Here is a 20,833-nt window from a genome sequence, read left to right on the forward strand (position 1 = left end):
GGTGGGGAGGAGAGCTGGGAAGCGGGCACAGCTCCTTCACGCCCCCTGTGAAATCCCACCAGGACCTGTCGGGCTAGCCCTGTCGACTTGTCCCGTGCAGAAGAGGTCTCCTCTGCCTGGGTGATGGGAAAGCTGCTCCCACGCCAGTGCAGCGGGCTCTTGCAGTGGGGTTGAGGGAACTGCCCCACACGCTCATCTCCCAGCCCGCCATAAAACCCCTCGGCATAAGGCTGCCGCCACCTCCGACTGTCTGTACTCCCCCACTCCTGGAACCAGCCTTCTGGGGCCAGAGGGCTCCCCCACCCCCGGAGGGAGGGCTAGAAGACCCTTGTCAGGGTCACTGGTTCCTAACCAGCCTCTCTCCCTCTCGTGCAGCCTCATGTCCTCCAGACGCTATTACTTTGAGCTCCTCCACAAGCAGGATGACCGCGGGTCGGACCACGTGGAAGTAGGCGTGAGTAACCTCGGGTTGGTCCCTGCCAAGCTTGCTCTGTGGTGCTGGCTTAGCCAGACCCTGGCTCTCACGGCCATGGGGCTCAGACGCTTACCTTCGGAGAAACGCTCTGAGTCAAGAGCGCGTCCCCAGGTAGCCTCCATCCCCTGGCTGGGCTCTGCTACTTTCCTTGCCAAAGCCTCAACTTGGATCTGTTCCAAGGGTGAAGATTTGCCAGAGGAGAATGGGAAACCTGCAGTTGAATCCCCCATTCCTCACCGCACACCTCCAACTTCAGCCCAGAGAAAAGCTGTGGGAGGCCTGAGCTCCAGCCCCCACCATCTCTTCCTTGCAGCCCTGGAGTGCATCCCCTGCCCGCTTACTTGTGTCTATACCCTGTAGATTCCCCCGGGCAGATCCCTGACCTCCCCCTTCATCTACCCTCCTGGGCGCCCTGTGGCTCCCGTCTCTCCCTGGAGCTTTCCCTAGAGATGATCCTCACCTGTTTGTTTGCTGTCCCCGTCTTTGCACACTTAGTGTGTTCCAGGCAGGGCATCCTCCTTGGACATGGTGCGTGGCTGGTGTCTCTTTGTGGCATTGCAATGTACTGCCCCAGCCTTCTCCTGGGTGAGACGCTGCAGGGCATCAGGGCCAAATCTTCCAGAGGTGGCTCCTGATTCAGGGGGCTCAGCAAGAGAGGCCCAAAGCCTGGTTCTCAGCAGCACTGATCACCCATGTCTCTGGCTGATGCCGGTGGGATCAGCAGCTGCTCAGCACTGCTGACGATCAGGTTCTCCGCACCTCGAGCTGGCCTGAAGTCTCTGCAGGCTTGGGGTGGAGCAGGGAGGGGGCTGCTGGAGCCCAGTGTGTCCTCGGGGGGGCCCCCTGTCCCTGCCCCAATCTCTCCTCCAAATTCCCTACTCCCACCTCATCCAATTCAAACCCCGATGGCTGCAGAGGGGCTTTGCAGCAGCACATGGGAGGCTGGCCTGGCCCTGCCCGAGGGGGAGGCACTGAGTCCACAGAGCCCATCCTCCCCTTTCAATAAAGAAGCCACCTAGCCAGCCTTGCTGCCTCGGGAGGGTGCCGCCGTGAGCTGTGTGTGCTGCCCTCACAGGCGCCTGCTGCCTGCTGCCCGGCGTGACTTAGAGGGGGGCGTCTCAGGCCTTCGGCAGGGATGTGAGTAAAGCTGTCGCTTGTCAGCCCCTCCCCAAAAGGCAAAAGGGCCCAAGGGCTGGCTAGTGCAGATGCCCTGTTTGACTGTGGCGAAGGGGGGCGACGGACTCCTCCACTGAGACCGTTCGCACTCGGCTGGCTGAAGCACTGATGGAATTGCTGGAGGGGGATAATCCTGCCTTGGCTGGAAGGGATGGGATGGCACGGCACGCTCTAATAGGTCTCGCCCATCTCTAGCCTCCTAGAGCCAGACCTCAGTGGGTGTAATTCAGGCCAGCTGAGCCTGTGGCCCTGTGATTCTAGCCTCCCTGGGTGCAGCAGAGGCTTCCTTTCTCCACAGTGTTTATTAGCACTGGAATTAAATGTGTGCAGACAAAACACTACAAAGTTCTAGACCAGGGGTCGGCAACCTGCGGCACGCGTGCCAAAGGCGGCACGCAGGCTGATTTTTAGCGGCACGCTGCTGCCAGCCGGGGTCCTGGCCTGGATGGATGGAACACGGGCTGGCAGCGGGCTGAGTGGGGCCAGCGGCCGGGACCCCGGCTGGCAGCAGGCTGAGCAGCTCAGCCCACTGCCGGTCTGGGGTTCCGGCGGCCGCCTGTGCTGCCGGTCTGGCACGCAAAACCTTTTACTGGCACGCAAAACCTTCATTAATTTAAGACTTGGCACCCCACTTCTCAGAGGTTGCCAACCCCGTTCTAGTCTGATAAGCCCCCCTCCCTTCCCCATTCTAGCTGCTCAACTTTGGCACTTCTGAGGGCACTATCTCCCTAGTTCTCCCGTTGCCTTCAGCATGGGCAAGACTTTGAATTTCAAAGGGGAAAAAACAAGCGGGGGGGTGGGGGAAAACTTTTTTGGGGGGGGGAATCCCTTTGAAGGGATCGTAAAGAAGGGAGGAACCCTTTGGCAGTTCCCCACTGTACCACTGTGGATTTAGGGGCTGGTCTAGACACAAACTTGCACCCATTTAGCTACAGGTGTGATCATTTAAAGTGGCTTTAGGTAAACCAATGCCCAAGGCTGCCTGGCTGCAAACTGATATAAAACTTAGCTTAAGTCGATTAGAAAGGTTTAAATTCAACTGAAACGAGCCACACACAGACAGCAATAGAAGCATCGACCCAGGGCTCTGGGTCAACATAACGGCCTTGGTTTAAACACCTATGTGAGTTGGCTCAGTGCTGTTTCTGTGCATAGACCAGGCTTGAAGAGAGGCTGGGGAAGAGAGCGCTGTTTTAGGGCCTGAGCCAAAGCTTGCTGACTTCCGTTGGCTTTGTGTCAAGTCCCGAGTTGGCAACTTCAGTAAGAGCTGTCTTCAGTAAAGGAAACGTTCCCAGCTGCTCAGTGGGGCTTCTGTCTCCTTTTGATTTCAATAGTTTAGGCACAAAATACTGTGCGGCTGACTTCAAAACTGACATTTAATGTTGTGAGGGGCGCCCTTAGCAATGGCTTGGTGCTGTTGGTCTCCGATCCACCACGCTCCTTAAAAAAGTGAGCAATGACACGAGAAACTAGCTCCATCCAGGTAGCCCCTCCAGGCACTAATGCAGGGGTGGGCAAACTACGGTCCGCGGGCCACATCCGGCCTGCCAGGCGATTTAATCCAGCCCTCAAGCTCCCGCTGGGGAGTGGACACTGGGGCTTTGCCCGCAGGGTTGGGGCCGCTCCACGTGCGCGTGCTGCAGCTCCAGGAAGCAGCAGCATGTCCCCCCTTCAGCTCCTACGTTTATGGGAAGCCGGGGGCTCCGTGCATTGCTCCATCCACAGGCGCCACCCCCGCAGCTCCCATTGGCCGGGAACTGCAGCCAATGGGAGCTGTGGAGGCGGTGCCTGTGGACGGGGCAGCGCACAGAACCGCCTGGCCATGCCTCCACGTAGGAGCTGGAGTAGGGACATGCTGCTTCCGGAAGCTGCTTGAGGTAAGTGCCGCCTGTAGGCTGTACCCCTGAGCCCCTCCCATGCCCTAACCCTGATCTCCCTCCTGCCATCCGAACCCCTTGATCCCAGCCCGGAGCACCCTCCTGCACTCCAAACCCCTCATCCCCAGCCCCACCCCAGAGCCCGCACCCCCAGCCAGAGCCCTCACCTGCACCCTGAACTCCTCATTTCTGGCCCCACCCCAGAGCCCTCACCCCCTCCTGCACCCCAACCCCAATTTTGTGAGCATTCATGGCCCGCCATACAATTTCCATACCCAGATCTGGCCCTTGGGCCAAAAAGTTTGCCCACCCCTGCACTAATGTCTTGTGCTCCCCCTACTGGTGCTGCGGGACAGTTCTCCGTCGTCCCACAATTACGCTGACATCTGTAGCTCAAGGTCTGTTAATTAAAAAGCCTGATATCAACCCAGTTTGGGGGATCCATGCTTGGCAAACAGTAGAGGCGGCAAGGGGCCCTGAGAAAAGTTGTTTTCTACTTTCTTGCAAAAAAAATACCAAGAGGGCAAAGGCAATAATGAAGAGCTAGCTCTCTCGTGGGGCTTGAGAAAGCCCTCCCTTCAAATAGGGCTGGGTGCTTATTTCAGGAGGGCGTCTAAAACTCTTTCTCCTCGAGATAAAATGTTCCTCGTCTCCTAGAGACTCTGAACAATCTCGTTTTGATCCCTCTCCGCAGAGCCCTGCTCCTTTCATGGAGGCCGTTCCAGCTCTGTGGGCCGCTGGAGGTGAAATATTATTAGCCTTTTTAAAGAGACTCAATTTATCCCTTTCTGAACGGGAAGGGAGGTGAGCCATTCATGGCAAACGCTCCCCCGCCCCCTCCCCTCCTTGCTCAGCTAGGTGGAGCTGCTGTGAAGTCCCTGGCAAAAGCTGCAAGCTTGCACTCCTGAGAGTATGTGTGATGCACACGCACACAGTACAGTGTATGGATTAAAACTGCCTTTGTCACTCAACACAATAAGCAACTGATTTGCAAGCCTGTTCAGTCGGAACTGTGATCACAAAGGTCTTTCTGGCTTGCTGAGTTCTGCACATCTGAAATCCTGGTTCTGAGTCACAATCCCACAATGGGAGACCGCAATTTCCTAGTCACTAAAAACTGAAAGGCCCCGTTCTGCCCTCATTTACACCAGAGTAAATCCGGAGATGTTCCCGTTGGCTTCAGTCGGAGGCTCCTGGCATTGCGGTGTATAAGGGCTTGTCTAGACTACAGAGGCTGGCACTAATGCAACCGCATTGGTTTGGCTGCATTGGTGCGAAGCACTAGTGCAGACACACTGTGCTTGTGCAAAGCAGGGTCTGTGCACAGATGCCCTGGTGAATTACCAGTAAGTCCCACCTGTACAAGCCCAATCTTGGGGCAATGCATGTATGGCTACAGCAGTGCAAACTCCCCACCCCCATGCAGACAAGGCCTGTGCTCCAATCTGGAGTCACTCTGGATTTACACTGGTGTGTCCCAGGCCACAATCTGAGTTGGAGGGCATCAGTGCTGCACAATCTGGTGCAACCACCTTGGAACGGCACCTCCCTGCTCCCCATACAGACAGGGCTGGGGCCTAGGGGCGTGTTACCTGGCAGCTGGCTACTGGGAGTGGCGACTTCCTGCTACCCAGAGATGGGGAGGGTCACCTGGGCGCGGGCAGCACGCTGTGGACTCGGCTTCCGTTGGGCAGCCTCTTCTCCCTGACAATCCCTGTCAGCCAGGAGAGGAGACACAGAGGGAAGAAGCATTGAGCGGGCACCGGGGCAGCCTCTTGCTTCCTGCTTGTCTACCAGACCCCTCTTCGGCGGGGGGGGGCCAGCGTGACACCCCCAGCCCCAGCTATGATTCTCATTCTCTTCTCTTCCAGTGGCGCGTGTTCCTTCCCAGCCTGAAGTTCGAGGTGATCGACTCCCCCTTCATCTCTCTCTACACAGGTAAAGGCATTCCCCAGTGTGCTGCCCGCCCCCAGATCTGCTTACCCTTCCTCCGCCGGGCGTTCAGGGGTAGCGTGTGCCCAGAAGTGCGTGTGCTGTGGGAACGGCAGGCTGTGCGTGTTATAGGCGCGATCCCCCATCAGACCAGGTCCTCATGCATGTGTGCGTGTGGCGGAGAGTGCTTAGGAGTGGGAGCAATGGGATCGGGATGGCAGCGGGAGCACAGGTGCTGTCGCTGTTGAGCACTGGGCCATGTAAATGGCCGTCTGCTTGTGTAACAGGCATGATCCTGCATCAAACCAGGTCCTCATGCACATGTGGGGGAGAGCGCATAGGAGGGGGAGCAATGGGATCGGGATGGCAGCGTGTGGCAGTGGGAGCACACCTGGACGGGCGTTAGCGTGGTTGCGCCTGGATGGGTGGGCGTGGCTGCACGCAGACCAGAGCGTGGGAGCCGGTGGGAATTTTCTACGCTAAATGGTTTTCTCGTCGACAAAGGGCCTTTTTTCCGAAACCCAAAACTTTCCTCTAATAATTGCCCCCAAAATGTTCTATTTTCCATGATGCTTTCTGCGACACTGGCGTTTTGTCTAACACACTGTGGGTGTAGCCATCATTGTGGGGTGGCTCAGGGCTGGCACAGTGCTATGGGGCGGATCAGGGCTGGGGCAGTGGGGTGTGGCAGGGCAGGCGTGGCGCTATGGGATGGATCAGGGCTGGGGCAGTGGGGTGTGGCTGGGCAGGCGTGGCGCTATGGGGCAGATCAGAGCTGGGGCGGTGGAGTGCGGCGGGGCGCTATGGGGCGGATCAGGACAGGCACAGTAGGGTGTAATAGGGCAGGCACCGTGCTATGGGGAGGATCAGGGCTGGGGCGGTGGGGTGTGGCAGGGCAGGCGTGGCGCTATGGAGCGGATCAGGGCTGGGGCAGTGGGATGTGGTAGGGCAGGCGTGGCGCTATGGGCTGGATCAGGGCTGGGGCAGTGGGGTGTGGCTGGGCAGGCGTGGCGCTATGGGGCGGATCAGAGCTGGGGCGGTGGAGTGCAGCGGGGTGCTATGGGGCGGATCAGGACAGGCACAGTAGGGTGTAATAGGGCAGGCACCGTGCTATGGGGAGGATCAGGCTGGTGCGGCGGGATGTGCTGGGGCAGAGCAGGCCTGGTGGCGCGTGTCTGGGGAGGGGCAGGCGTAGTGGCGTGTGGCAGTGGTGAGATGGGAGCGTGTGTCTGTATGTGCTTCCCACAGAGGGCTGAATTGGAAGGAATTCCAGCTGTCAGCGTTTTTCCCCTCATCTTCCCCCAATGCTGCAGTGCAGCAAACCCTGCAGGCAGCCCAGGGTTAGTGGCGCCTGGCTGGCTCCGTCACAGGACAGATGCCAGCACAGCGACAGTGTCCTGCAGTGCTGGCTCCAGCTCACCCCGCCCTCCGCTACAGAGAGCCCAGCTGGGAGCCACCTCCGTGGGCCAGCCAAAGAGCTGAGCTCAAGAAGGGAGGAGATGCCATTGCCTGTCCCATCTCTGACACCTGCAGCCGGGTGGATTCCATTGACAGCCATGGTGGGACCCCTGCTGGGAGCGGCTTGGTCTCCCCTCCAGACTCACCCCCACCCTGGGGACGGGGAAAAGAGCTATTGCCAGGCAGCCATTGCTTCTCAGCCAGCCAGGATCTGCGCTCTCTTTCCCACTGCCGGCTCTCGGTGAGAGGGCCCTGTCCCCGGACAGGACAGCCAATCCCAGAGCTCCTTGCCTGGGGAAAGGTGCCTTCCCCAGGGCTCCTTCCCTCACTCCTCATGGCTTTCTAGGGAAACAAAGGGGAGCCGAGGGCAGCTCCTAGCCCTGGCCCTGGGCAGACCTGAAGAAGAGCTCGGTGTAGCACAGAAGCGTGTCTCTCTCACCCATAGATGTTGGCCCAGTAAAAGCTATTACCTCCCCCGCCTTGCCTCTGATATCCCGGAACCGACATGACTACAACGACACTGATGACCTGTCTTGTAAGCAGGGATGGACGGTGTGGATTTACTTAAATCTATAGATCTTCTGCTTCCCCCGCAACCCAGCCCGGCAGCAGGAGCTCTTGATGAATAGATCCTGGCCCAGCTCTCGTTACATAAGGGGCTGGTAATTAAGTGTCCCCTGGAAGGGGTTGATAAGGCAGCAGGGATGGCAGCAGGCACAGATACACCTAGGATTAACGTGGAGAAGAGGGACGGTGGAGCCATTGGGATATCGACACAGGTGCTGGCAAGACAGATGGTGCACGCATGTATTTCCTTCTGCACGCTATCAGTCAGCATGTGGGTGTCTCCTGCCCCCGTGCTCGCTCCCTCCCCCACGGTTTGGGACTGCAGGCCAGCCTGTGCTCAGACTGCAAGGTGGGAGAAGGGGGCAGGGTCGTGGGGGGGGGGGGGGAGTTATTGAAGGGAAATGACTGATCGCGGAGTAACAAACCAGCCCTTCCTCCCTGGATATGAAGGCTAGGACAGTCTCCTAGTGCAGCAAACAGGCTGCCGCAGATCCACAGGGCCGGTGCTGTCGTACAGCCCTGGGACAGTCCCTGGGAAGACCCCTTCAGGGTATTAGCCCTCTTAGGGTCACACTCTTTCACTGGGGAAAGCCACTTGGCTTCACCGCCTCCTGGGACCGACCTGCAGCAAGTCCACCTGGATTGGACAGTTGCGGGAGACTTGCACCCCCAAAGGGAGCAATGCACCCCCAGCTTCCTTACTCTGGAGTGACTCTCAGCCAGCGCTGTAAAAGCAGCCGGGTTTCTTAGATGTCTGGAACACAGCGTAGAAAGTCCTTCGTTAACATGGAGAACAGAAAGTTACAGCCTGGTCCATCTGGGTCAGAACAGAGCCCTCCGACCCCTCGTTAGTCCCAGTCCAGCAATGTCCCCTGCCACACTTAACAACCCACACTTAACCTCACCTGGCCCCTCCACAGTCCTTTGTTCTCCAGCTGGTCACACCCAGCTGGCTTCCTAAGGAGGATGAGCCAGTCATGGTCTTTTGTAGCTAGGTGCCAAATGTCTGGGTAATTGGAGTGGCCATTGTCTTCCTGGACTCTCCATGGGCATGGGGACCCAGGCAGGTAGGCGTCGGTCACGCCTGTATCTCTGGGTCTCTGCAGGAAGTAAACAACCCTTTCCCACCACCTCGTTAGCCAAGCCCCACATAGGGGAAACGGGGGCCCACACAATAGTCATCCAAAATATTATGAAAAATCCCCACTCCAGCACACAGGGCTCAGCTCATCTGCAGAGTTTTCACTGCAGCTCTGACCTCGCATTACCTAGGACGCCCTGACTCCTGTAGTAAACGTGTGGCAGGCAGGCGTGCTGTCTGTGTGCTCACCCCCGGTCATACGGCACAGCAGAAGTTTACACCTCTGTCACGTGGCTGGGGTCCAGATCCACTGACTCCAGGGGCTGCGGGGCCATTTGTGCAGATAAAATATGGTCGCCTCAGGCCAATCCAGTCAGTAACTGATGCTCCCTCGGAGAAGGCACGGTCACCTACCACAGCCACTGCCTGGGGCGGCTGAGATGCCTATCAGTCTCTTGGAACTAAAAGCAGCCAGTCAGGCTTGTACCAGATTCCTCCCGCTGACAAGGAGGGGTAAAATCCCCGCCAGCGTGCGTAGAGGCATCATCTTCTGGAACAGTTTCCGTGATGTACCCCTGTGGTGCCCAGCACTCGCTGGCAGACAGCCTCAGCAGGTATTTCAACACCGGTCGCGAGTGGGAGTGACACAATTCAGGGCTGAACAGCATCTGCACTCAGTGGGGGACGTCACTGTGGGACCTGTTTCCCTCTCAGATGAAGAAGTTCAACATGTGTTGTTCCAGAGCAGCACAAGGCCAGGACTCCTGGGACAGTGCCCTCCTCCTGCCCTGGACGAGCCTTCCCCTCCATCCCACTACTCCCCCAGGGTCTAGGGAAGATTTATCATGACAAAGCATGAGTCATCCTCTTTGCAGACAATTGGCCCAGACAGTTTTGCTTTCCGGATTTCCTACGAAAGTCAACCCATCAGCATTCAGTCCTTCCTGGCTGCTAACTCGGGACAACGGCAGGATCAGACATCCCAGCCCAGACTCTCTTCTCCTCACTGTTTGGCATTTGGATGGTCATCAGACCTATAGCATTCATGTTCGCAGGCCATTCAAACTATACTTAATCACAGCAGGGAAGAGTCTACCAGAAAATGTTACCTAGCCAAATGGGGATCTTTCTGTACCTGGGTGCAACAGAACCAGCTATCAGAGCCAGCAGGTAGTCCTGCTGTTTTAGCCCACCTCCTCTCAAGACATTGAGTTTTTCTGTTACCTCGCTGCAGGTCCACCTAGCGGCAATCAGTACATTCCATCCTCCAGTAGATGGCTACTCTGTTCTTACTCACCCAGTAACAACCAGGTCCCTAAAGGGTCGTCCTGGGACCTTCCCACCGATAGGGGAGCCAATGCTGCGGTGGGACTTCAGTCTCCTACTTTCAATGCTGACAGGGCCACCTTTTGAACCATTGGCCACGTGCTCAATGACTCACCTGTCTCTGAAGGTCGCCATGACATTGGCCAGGAGAGTGGGTGAGCTGGGGACCCTCATGGCTGACCCGCCATATGCTAATATTCATCAAGAAAAGGTATCCCTTCACCTCCACCTGAAATTCATCCTGGAGGTAATTTACGAGTTCCACATAAACCAATTGATTCACTTATGGGTATTCTTCCTGAAGCCTCCATGTCAGGCCAGGACACTCCACCCCCTCCATGTCAGGCGAGCACAGGCATGCTACCTGCAAAGAATGACACCAGTTAGAAAATCAACTAGATTATCTGTTGCTCTAGCGGAGCGAGCCTGGGGACACTTGATACCTGCTGAGAGACTCTCTCCATGGATTTCTGGCTGTATACTCCTTTGCTATCAGGTGGCACATCTCCCTCCCCCTGGAGAAGGCCAGGGGCCGCTCCACTAGAGCCCAGTAGCATCTCCTCGAGAAGCACCGATGCTGGACGTTTGTAAGGTGGCCAGTGGGAGCGTTACGCCTGGGGCCTAGCCTTTGGAATTGCGCTGACCGCCTGCAGGAAGGAGCGCGAGGCAGCAGGGGCCCGAGTGACAGCGCCGGTGGAAGCCTCTAGACCAAGGGGCAGGGTTGGGGCAGGGGGATCAGGATGGGGCAGGGGTGTGGGGCGGGGGGATCGGGATGGGATTGGGAGATTGGGATGGCTTTGAGGTGAAGGGATCGGGATGGGGTGGGGTTTGAGGGTCAGTGCTAAAGCTGCAGGTTGGAGGGGATCGGGATGGGGCAGGTTTGGGGCGGGGGGATCGGGATGGGGTTTGGGGTGGGGGGATGGAGTTTGAGGGGCAGCGTTAAAGCTGCAGGTCATGGGGGATTGGCATGAGGCATAATTTGGGGTCGAGGGATTGGGGTGGGGTGAGGAGGTTTGGGGTCGGTGCTAACGCTGTGCTTAGGGAGGGTCCGTATGGAACATCTCTTTCTGGCCCCATCACCCAGGAGTGGACCTGGGATCGTTAGGTGCCCCCACCCCCGGAGCATGGCCTGCTGGGCCGGGAGCCCCTGTGCCTGACTCGCCGGGATGTGAGTCAAGGCCCGGCGTCACTGTGGCCTTTCTCCTCGTTCTCCCCTTCAGACGAGTCCTCTCTGAAGATGAACCACGTGGCTCACATCCCCCAGTCCCTTGCCAGCCACGCCGGGAGCTACATGTCCGAGGCGCAGAGGGACGAGCACGGGGCCGACATGCTCAAACCCGACCCCAGGGACACCTTCTTCCTCAGTAAGTGGGGCAGGGGCTCCCGGGAGAGTCCCTGCTGGTGGGGGAGTGTGAGGAGAGCGGGGCTGGAGGGGGCAGGGATTTAACTCTCTCAGCTGGGAGAGAAGCTGTTAGTCCGTGCAGAGAAGGCGAGGAAATGAGGCTGGATAGGATCAGGTACCCAGGGAGCCCCTGTGCCCCTCCAGCTCCATGCCCTGGTGAGGAGCCACTCCCAGATCTGGGCTGGGCTAGGCTGGACTATAGGGGCTGGGATGGGTGGTCTCCCAGGTTGTGTTGGGCTATAGGGGATAGGATGGGCAGTTGCCCAGACTGCAATGGGCTATAGGGGTTAGCCTGGGCTGGGCTGGCCTATAGGGTCTAGGGTGGGCTATAAGGGTTGGGCTGGGCTGGGCGGTCTCCCAGGTTGGGTTGGACTATAGGGGATGGGATGGGATGGGTGGTTGCCCAGGCTGCAATGGGCTATAGGGGATAGGTTGGGCTGGGCTGGGCTGGGCTGGGCTGGGCTGGGCTGGCCTACAGGAGCTGGGCTGCTCTATAGGGGACAGTGTGGGCAGGGCAGTTGTCCAGGTTGGGCTGGGCTCTAGAGGGCCATGTGGGTTTTCTCTGCATATGGGGGTGGCTGAGAGCCCCCCTGCGTGACATAGCCTAAGCCCTGACTTCCTCTCGCCCAGCTCCCCAGATCGAGGCGTCCCACGTGGAGAACGTGCTGGTGCCCTGCGCCTACAGCCCCACCTATGTGGTGAAGGACTTCCCTATCGCCCGCTACCAGGGCCTGCAGTTCGTAAGTGTCCAGCTTAGCCGGGTCTCTGCTCCCCTTCCCGCCCCTCGCCCTGTGAGGGTCACCAGGAGATGTGGACATAAAACCCATGTGTCTGTGCCCCCAGGACGGGCTGCAGGGCCTGCCCAAGGCAGTGGAAAGCCTCCCATTGGTTCTGGGGCTCTGGACCAGGCCCACGGGCACAGCTCCTCTGGTCTCGGCAAGTTGGCAGAGCTGCAGCACGGGGGCTTTGGGCGTTGGGGTGCGTGGAGCAGCCATGTCACAAGGGCCCCCGCAGTCCTGTTCTGTATCCTGCCGGCTCTGCAGTCACTACGCGCTCCCAGTGCTCTACTGAGGTGTGGGAGGCACCCCGCCCCCAGGCACAGGGCTCCCTGCGCCAGCAGAGTACCCCTCCCTTGGCTCGCCCCCTACTGGCTGAGACGCAACCCGGCGCCCCTTCCAGCCTGTCGGCCTTCTCCTCACCCACGCAGCAGCTGATGGGCTCGCCCTGCTGCCAAGGCGGCTGGTAGAAAGGGGTCATTGCTGTCTCTGTATCAAATCTGTCGGTGCTTCTAGGGACTGAAAGGAGACAGGCTGGCAGAGGGATAGGGCTCTCTGACACACAGGGGAGGGCACCATCCAATAGGGTCCCTTTATAAAGACCCCTTTACGGCCCTCCAGCCCTGCCCATTAAGTCCCCCGTCTCTCACCTGTCCCAGAGGTGCCAGGCCCCTGCCAGTCCTCCCAATGCACGCACCAGCTGGCTCCAAGTGCCTGCTGCTCCTCTGAGGCAGTGCCCATCAAGGCCCTGTTCCTGCAGCCTCTGGCACAGGCGGCTACAGTGCCAGGGAGCCATGACGCCAACGCTGAATGAGCCGTCTCCTTCCAGTCCCCTCCCCTGCCCCAAGCTGTCTCTAGGGCCCCTCAGCTGAGTGCTGGCCTGGCAGACGCCATGGAGGCGGCTTGGGCCGTGGGCTGATGAGCATCAGGCTTCTCTGCCAGGAGACGCCACAGTCCAAGGAGCTTGCGCCAACGGCCTCATGACCTCAGAGCCCTCACCAGGAGCGCCCACACCTGGACCCCTCCCTCTCTCTCCTGCCACCCCCGGGGAATGCTGGTCGTGGGCATACCTCGCCGTGCCCCGGGGTGCACATGCTCTTGGTGACTCCTCTGCTCGGCTCCCCAGGTCTACCTCTCGTTCGTGTACCCCAACGACTTCACCCGCCTCACCCACATGGAGACGGAGAACAAGTGCTTCTACAGAGAATCCCCCCTCTACCTGGAGAAGTGAGTGGGGGGGGCGGGCAGGGAGGTTCAGCGGGGGCCCTGTGCTGGCACTGCTGCTATGGGAGCTGGGGGCTCTATGGCACGACAGAAAGAGCCCCCTGGGCATGGGGCTTCTTAGTGCCAGGGCAGGGACGGCCCCAGAGAATCTCTGTCCCCAGCCCGGGTGCTCGCAGGGAGGAACCACACACTGAGCCTGGGCCCTGCTCTGCCGGGGGCCCAGCCGGGGTGCTGAGGGGGCCTGGGCCTGCCCACAGGGAGGGTGGTGGTTGAGAAACGGACCCCGTTTCCTAGGGAACCAGACTGTACCCACCAAGCCCATTCCTCAGGCTCGCATCCCGTGCCAGGCCCCTTTCCAGCCAGCAGCCTTCCTTCCCCATGAGCTGGCTCGGGAAATGCCAGACCAGGGGCAGATGCCCACTTTGCATCAGCTCTGACCCTCCCTCCCCTGCATCCCCGCAAGGTGCCTCGCCAGGAGCAGGGAAGCATGTTTCCTCTACCTACCGATTCGCAGCGAGAGTTTGAGAGGAGAAATGTGGGGCCCACCCAGTGTCCGAGCAGCCCATCGCTCTGGGCTCGCAGCGGTGGGTGGGCGGATGAGGCCTCGCCCCCGGGTCCCAGAGTAAAACGAGTCTGGGGATCTCAGCTCTGGTCCTGCTGTGTGAGACGATATGGAGCTAAAGAGGTGCCTTGTTTGGAGTGGTTTGGTTTGGTTTGCCCTAGGCTGTGCCAGTGTCAGTGCAGCTGTGTGTGCGCATCTCGGCGACGTTGTCCTTTGCTTCTTTCCCCTCCCCCCCCAGGTTTGGCTTCTACAAGTACATGAAGATGGATGAGGAAGAGGAGGATCCTCGCCAGAGAGCCTTTCTCTTCCTGAACTCAGACAGTAAGCAGTCCTCGCACGCCCTGCCGACGCCGCTTGCCCCGCTGCCCTCCCTCTCTCAGCAGCGTGGGCCGGCGCAGGCGTTCCGCCATGCTAGCAGGGACGGTGCTTCACGGCCTGGCACGCCAGGCTCTGTGCGTCGGCGCTGGAGCCCTGGTTGCTGAATTGGGCACCAGATGGGTGGTGGGAAGGAAGTCGCTAAGTCAGGCAGGGCTGGGGGCGGGCACGGGGGGTCACAACACTGGAAGGAGTGAGCCCACTCGGACGGTCAGTGTCCCTGGGGCAAGGCCGGGTGGGAATGGAGAGTTCCTGCCTCTCTCCCAGCAATTCTGGATACTGGTGACTGAATCTGTGCTCCCATTTACTGATTGCTGCACCACTGAATCCCCTGGGCTTCACGGCTTTGCCTTGCCAGCCTCCACGTGCAGCTCACCCTGTACACTAGGGCCAGGATTCCCCCACCCTGGCCCCTCGCAGTGCTGGGATCTGCGCCCCCAACACACCCCGGTGGGATTCCCTCTCCCTGCCCCCTCGGGGCACTCGGCCCCGTGCCCCCACTGCACCCCTGGCGGGATTCCCCCTCCCTGCCCCTTCGGGGCACTGGAACCTGCGCCCCCAACACACCCCTGGCGGGATTCGCGCACACTGCCCCCTCAGGGCACTGCGACCCGCACCCCCAACACACCCCTGGCGAGATTCCCGCACACTGCCCCCTCGGGGCACTGGGACCCGCGCCCCCAATGCACCCCTGGCGGGATTCCCCCTCCCTGCCCCCTCGGGGTGCTCGGACCTGCACCTCTGAGCATGATCACATTGGCACCTCTGTGTCTTTGTGGCTGACTTTCCCAGTGTGCTCCTTGAGCCGGCGGTGAACCCCTATGTGGAGCTGTTTCCATCAGCCCACTGGAATCAATCAATGCAGCTGGAAAAGGGGGTTTCCTGCATGTGCCTCTGAGTCTCCTCCCCTCGGCTGCACCAAGGGCCTTTTGCTCGGTCTCGGCGGCCTGGCTGGGAGGGTATTGGGTTCCCATCTCATTATGGGGGAAGTTGCGCTGGCAGCGCCACACTGATCTCCACCCACGAACGCGCACGACCCCTCCTGCAGTGTGCTGTGCGTTCCCAAGAGCTCTCCCTCGTCTCACCCACACACCCGTCCTCGGCAGCCGGAAGGGAAAATCAGCGCCAGGCCAAAGCTGATTTCTGCTGAGACTTAATTGCCTTAAAACAGCATCAGTCATTTCTTTCCCCTCCAAGTCCCTCTGGGAGTGCAGCGTGTTAATCAGAGTAGCTCAGAGCTTCACTGCCCCTTTGACCTGCAGCCCTGGCTTCTCCAAAGGAGTTCACAGAAGAATTCCGTGGCTGGGAGCAGCATGAATCCTCCTGCCCAGCTTTCAGTGACATCATTTAATGCCAGAGGGCTGTGCCATGGTTAGGATTTATATCCCCGGGGTGCCAGAGCCCTCCCACTCACCTGCCTCGTGTGCAGCAATCGACCGGGGGCTCTCCCCAAGGAGGAACTGCTCCTGTTCTGAATGAAGGCAGCACGGTCTGAGAAATGGGCACAGGATTGGATGGGAGGGAGGGTGTCATCTGACTCTGCCGCCCGTTTGCTGTCTGCCTTTGGGCCAGTCATTGCACCTTTCGGGCTCAATTTGCCCACCGTAAAATGGAGATGATAATCCGTATCCCCGGGGCTAATTTGTTCATGTCTGCAGAGTGTTTTGGGATATACCAAGTGCTATAAAATGTAAACTCTTTGGGTGTGTCCATGTGGCAACGTGTCTCCGAGCCCGAGTCTCCAGGCTTTAGCGCTACGACACTAAAACTAGCAGTGTAGATGTTCAGGCTTGGACTGGAGCCCAGGCTCTGATGCCCAGAGGGAGGGACGGGTTTTAGAGCCCAAGCTGGGATGTCTACACAGCTGTTGGTAGCACCATATGGGAGCCCTGCAAGCCCAAGTCTGTAGACCCAGGCTCTGAGACTCGCTGCTGGGGTTTGGGGGTTTTTGCTGTGTAGACAGTCCTGGCCTCAAAGGGGGTGTGTCTCTATTGTAGGGCTGAACAGTGCCCAGCACAGTGGGTCCCTGATCTCAACTGTAGTGTCTAGCTGCTACCATCATGCAAATCATAAATGAGCATAAGAAAAACCTTGGGTAGTAGTAGCAGCATTATATTATCAAAGCTGAGGATGGCAAGGCAAACCCAGCTGTCATGTAAGTGTAGATTATAGTGGGTCTTACGCCAGGGCTGAATTTGGTGCCGTGTGCTTATCTTAACCATGTAACCGCTGGTATAAATCAACACCCAGCACCTGTAAACTGCATCATTTTATCCTTTGCTTTGTGTGTGTTGTGCCTCTGTTGCTGTTTGATGCCTTTGTTTGTCTCTCCAACTTGGCAAAAATGGAACCCTGAGGGAACTGAAAACCTCGCTCTCCCCATTTATAGCACGTCGCTAATAGACTCATCGACTTTAATGCCAGCAGGGACCATTATGATCATCTAGTCTGACCTTCTGCAGATCGCAGGCCACAGAACCTCCCCCACCCACTCCTGCAATAGCCTCTAACCTCTGGCTGAGTTCCCGAAGTCCTCAAATCTTGATTTAAAGATTTCAAGTTACAGACAATCCACCATTTACTCTAGTTCAAACCAGCAAGTGACCCATGCCCCAGGCTGCAGAGGAAGGTTAAACCCTGCCCCCTGTGTCTGCCAATCTGACCTGAGGGAAAATTCCTTCCTGACCCCAAATATGGCGATCAGTTAGACCTGGAGCATGTGGGTGAGACCCACCAGCCAGACACCTGGTAAAGAATTCTCTGTAGTAACTCAGAGCCCTCCCCATCTAATCTTTCATGTGTGCCCTTGGGGGGCGTGAGGGTTAGTTCATTACTGTATAGAAACATCTTTCAGATCCTCTGCTGGAAAGACCAAAACACCATCGCGGTTATTTAGTCCAGTAGCGAAATCCAGAATCTCTCCCTTCGTGATGGGGTTGAAACAAGGGAACGGAGCCGACACATCAGAGTTTCTGCCAGTCAATCCAAGAACCAGAGATTGATACCGCTGACAAATGGACACAGTAATAGTTGTTGTTATGATTTATTACTTGTCTGATGGGAGGCCCCACCTACGCTCAGGGTGTGCTGGGTGCTGTCCGTACACCTAGTGAGGCAGTCCCTGCCCCAGTGAGCTTACTGTAAGCAGACCAGCCCGACAATCAAGGGTCCAATCCCAGATTCCTGGCCGATCTGGACATCCCAGGGTCACTTCTCTGGCCAATAAAGTATCCCTGAATAATGCTAACAAATGAATAACACCTTGCTCTTCTCTAGCCCTGTTCAGCAGGAGATCTCAAAGTGCTTCCCATTCTGTCATGTCTTCATTTCTGTGCGGCGGGGCAGTGCTATTGTCCCCATTGCACAGATGGGGAGCGGAGGCTAAGTAACGTGCCCAAGGTCACACGAGGAGTCTGTGCTGGAGCAGGGAATTGCACGTGGGCCTCCCAAGCCTGAGGATAGCGCCGCAGCCACTGGACTCTCCTTCCTTGCCATCCCAAGAAGGGGCTAGATCCTGAGCTCCTTTGTCAGCCGACTGAAGCCCAGGGCTGCAGGGCGTGGTGGGACGTTAGGGCACAGTCCCACCTGTGTGGGTAGCTAGGCAGGCACCCCCTGCCCCCCGATCATGTTCTCACAAGAGCCCCCACAGCGGCCTGGCTGCTGGACACTGGCTGCTGGGATCGGTGCCACCCTGCACGGGCTCCACCTGTTAAGACTCCGTAATAATTTGTCTGCTCCGGTAGCTGGGTGGGGTTTGATGGCCTGCGATGCGCCTGGGCTCAGACTAGAGGGCCTGGTGGTCCCTTCTGGCCTGAAATGCTCTGGCTGTGACCCACTGCTGGGGGTTAGCACACTGCAGTGGCCTGCGCTTGGAGAATCCGAGTCCCAGGTGCCTTTTGAATCCAAATGCCTCAGGATCTCATCTGTTTCACTGGCCTACCCTAGGTGTGTTTGCTTTGCAGATTTCCTGGAAGAGGAGGAGGAAGGAGCAGACAGTCCTGAGCCCACGGACCTGCCTCCCGACGCCAAGGAGAAGAACCCCAGGGGGCCGAGCCCACCCCTGGGCACTGGGACCAAAGGCAAAGGGCTCCCTCTGGCTGCAAGGGATTACAGGGGCGATGTAGACTACTACACTTTCCGCCACCAGCAACAGGCGGCTCATGAGGAGGGTGCCGCACCAGGGCGGCCGCGAACCCGGGACGTCCACAACAGGGCCAGCCCCAGCTCCGCAGCCACAGCCAGAGATTCCCAGGGCTATGAGAACACTCCCCCTTTACAAGAGCAGGCCCTGATCCGGGGGCGCTCCCTCAGCTGGGCGCGCAAGGAGCCGGAACAGGCGAACGCCGGGGAGGAAGACAAGCTGGGGCTGCTGGCGTCGTCAAGGCGGGGCAGTGTCCTAAGCCGCCAACCCCACCTCTCCATGCCCATCTTTGGGGGCAAAGCCAAGCCACAGGGCCCAAGCAGGCTCCTGGCACCCGTGGAGGAGAAGAAGGCCAAGAAGGAGACCAAGAAGCCCCAAGAGAAGGTGTATGTGACCCGGCTGCAGCCTGGCAAGCGCAAGGCCCCAGTGCAGGAGGCCACCTTCCCCGGTGTCTTCCTCTACCCTAAGCGACTCAGGAGGGTGCACCTGAACTCAAGGGCCCCCCAGAGGCGCTCCGCCCCCTCCACCAAGCTCCGCACCATCCCCGGCCACAGGGCGCCCTGGCTCCCAGGCAACGGCTCCAGGGAGACGGATCCGTCCAAGAGGAAGAGCCCCAGGGCCAGCATCAGGAAGTGGGAGCAGCTGTACAGGCACGAGGACCCTGAGGCTGTGGGCGAGCGGAGGGCCCTGCCCAGCATACAGCCGCCACTAGCCGGGGGGCTGTTTGGCAAGGAGGCCCTGGAGGTCCCCACCGCCACCCCAGCCAGGACCGCGGCAGCAGCTGCCCTGGATTACAACTCCTCAGAGACAGCCCTATCGGCCGGGGTGCGGGTGACTTCCTTCCTCAGGATGTCGGAGGTGACGGCGTCGCAGCAGGAGGGCCCGGGCAAGGCCCAGGAGGAGGAGGAGGAGGAGCTGTCGGACTACAGCTATGAGAACTCGGAGCTGCAGCCGAGCTGGCTGGAGGACTCCATCAACTGGCAGAGGACATTCAGTGTGAGCTCGGTGGACTTCGAGCTCCTGCGCTCCGACTGGAACGACCTGCGCTGCAATGTCTCGGGCAACCTGCAGCTGAGCGAGAGTGAGGTGGTGGACGTGGTGGCCCAGTACATGGAGAAGCTCAACGAGAAGAATGGGGGGTAGGGAGAGAAATCGTGGAGCTAGGCCCAGGGCTGCCACCAGGGCCAGGGGGACCAGCCGGGCTAAGCTCTGCTCAGTCCTGCCCCCACTTGGGCAGGCAAGAGATCAGGGTGGTCTTCATGGTCATCCAGCCCTGGCTACACACACTCCACTCCCCCAACAGATCCTCAGCCCTGTACCTCCTGGGGCGAGGGGGGAATGCAGCCATGAGCTTCCCCACCCTGCTCTCCCAGCCTACAGAGCCTGCCCTCATGGGGGTGGGGGTGCTCTCCTGGCCTGGATGACGCCCCCCACTGGAAGGGTGGGAGCGGGGCTGCACGTTGTCCTTCAGCTAGCCAGGCTGTGGGGGGCAGGGTCCCTGATGTGGGGTGCGGGCCTGGGCCTCGCTTGGGAAGGTGACAGTGTCGGCGTTGCTCTCCCTTCCCCAGGATCTACACTCTGCTGCGCATCGTCAACGTGGAGAAGCGGCGAGACACGGCACGGGGCAACCGCTACCTGCTGGAGCTGGAGCTGCTGGAGCGGGGCCAGAGGACCGTGCGGCTCTCGGAGTACGTCTACGTCCTGCTGCACCAGGGCAGGCCGGCCGACAGCACCGAGGCCAACCCCGAGGGGCCCACGCCCGTGGCTACCGAGCCCCAGCCCAGCCCCTGGAGCCTGCTCTACGGGAAGCCCATCCTGTGCCGACCCCTGCCGCTCAGCTGGAGGCAGGATGTCATGGTGCACTTCGTGGTGCCAGGTGAGAGCGTAGCTGAGGCCGCGGTGGGGGAAGGGGCGTTATCTGCACCCTCCTCCCAGGGACCAAAGGTCCCCCCGAGCTGCCACCTGCACCAGGACCTCTGGGGTCATTCAGAGCATTAGATGGACCCAAAGCCCAGGCCCCAGTGGGCAGCGGTTGGCTGCATGAGGCGCACAGGCTGTGGTGGCTCACAGGAGTATCGGGGAGGCCTGCTCCCCTTGTGCACACAGGCCACGGCTGCTCCTCCAGGGCTGCCCAGCACCAGAGACTCAGGCCTGGTCTGTGCTAGGAAATTAGGTCAATATAACTACACCGCTCGGGGGGGAGGGGCAAAAACCCAGCTCCCGAGCAACCCAGTTAAACTCACCTAACCCCTGGTGTAGACAGCGCTTGGTGTGGAAGGGGGGGGGGGGGGGGGGTCTGGCTCTCAGCCCTGGGGACTGGATCCCTGGGGAAGAGGCTGGGGCTCTGGCTCTTGGCCCAGGGGATGGGGAGTGAATCCCTGGGGGGTGGCTGGGGGTCTGGCTCTCAGCCCCAAGGCAGGCAGTAGATCCCTGGGAGGTGGCTGGGGGGTCTGACTCTCAG

The 20,833-nt window shown here is 59.3% G+C and overlaps 1 protein-coding gene across 1 annotated transcript in view; it reads left to right on the forward strand.

The window, feature by feature from the left end:
- Positions 1-20,833, forward strand: part of B4GALNT4 (beta-1,4-N-acetyl-galactosaminyltransferase 4) — a 120,759-nt gene that overhangs the window by 93,390 nt on the left and 6,536 nt on the right. The window contains exons 8-15 of the mRNA XM_065403888.1: positions 376-454; positions 5,400-5,466; positions 11,113-11,256; positions 11,925-12,034; positions 13,197-13,297; positions 14,095-14,177; positions 18,194-19,511; positions 19,941-20,248. Of these exons, the coding sequence (XP_065259960.1) occupies positions 376-454; positions 5,400-5,466; positions 11,113-11,256; positions 11,925-12,034; positions 13,197-13,297; positions 14,095-14,177; positions 18,194-19,511; positions 19,941-20,248 (2,210 nt within the window). The remainder of the gene's footprint in view (positions 1-375; positions 455-5,399; positions 5,467-11,112; positions 11,257-11,924; positions 12,035-13,196; positions 13,298-14,094; positions 14,178-18,193; positions 19,512-19,940; positions 20,249-20,833) is intronic.

The sequence above is a fragment of the Emys orbicularis genome, chromosome 4, assembly GCF_028017835.1.
Source record: "Emys orbicularis isolate rEmyOrb1 chromosome 4, rEmyOrb1.hap1, whole genome shotgun sequence".
NCBI lineage: Eukaryota > Metazoa > Chordata > Testudines > Emydidae > Emys > Emys orbicularis.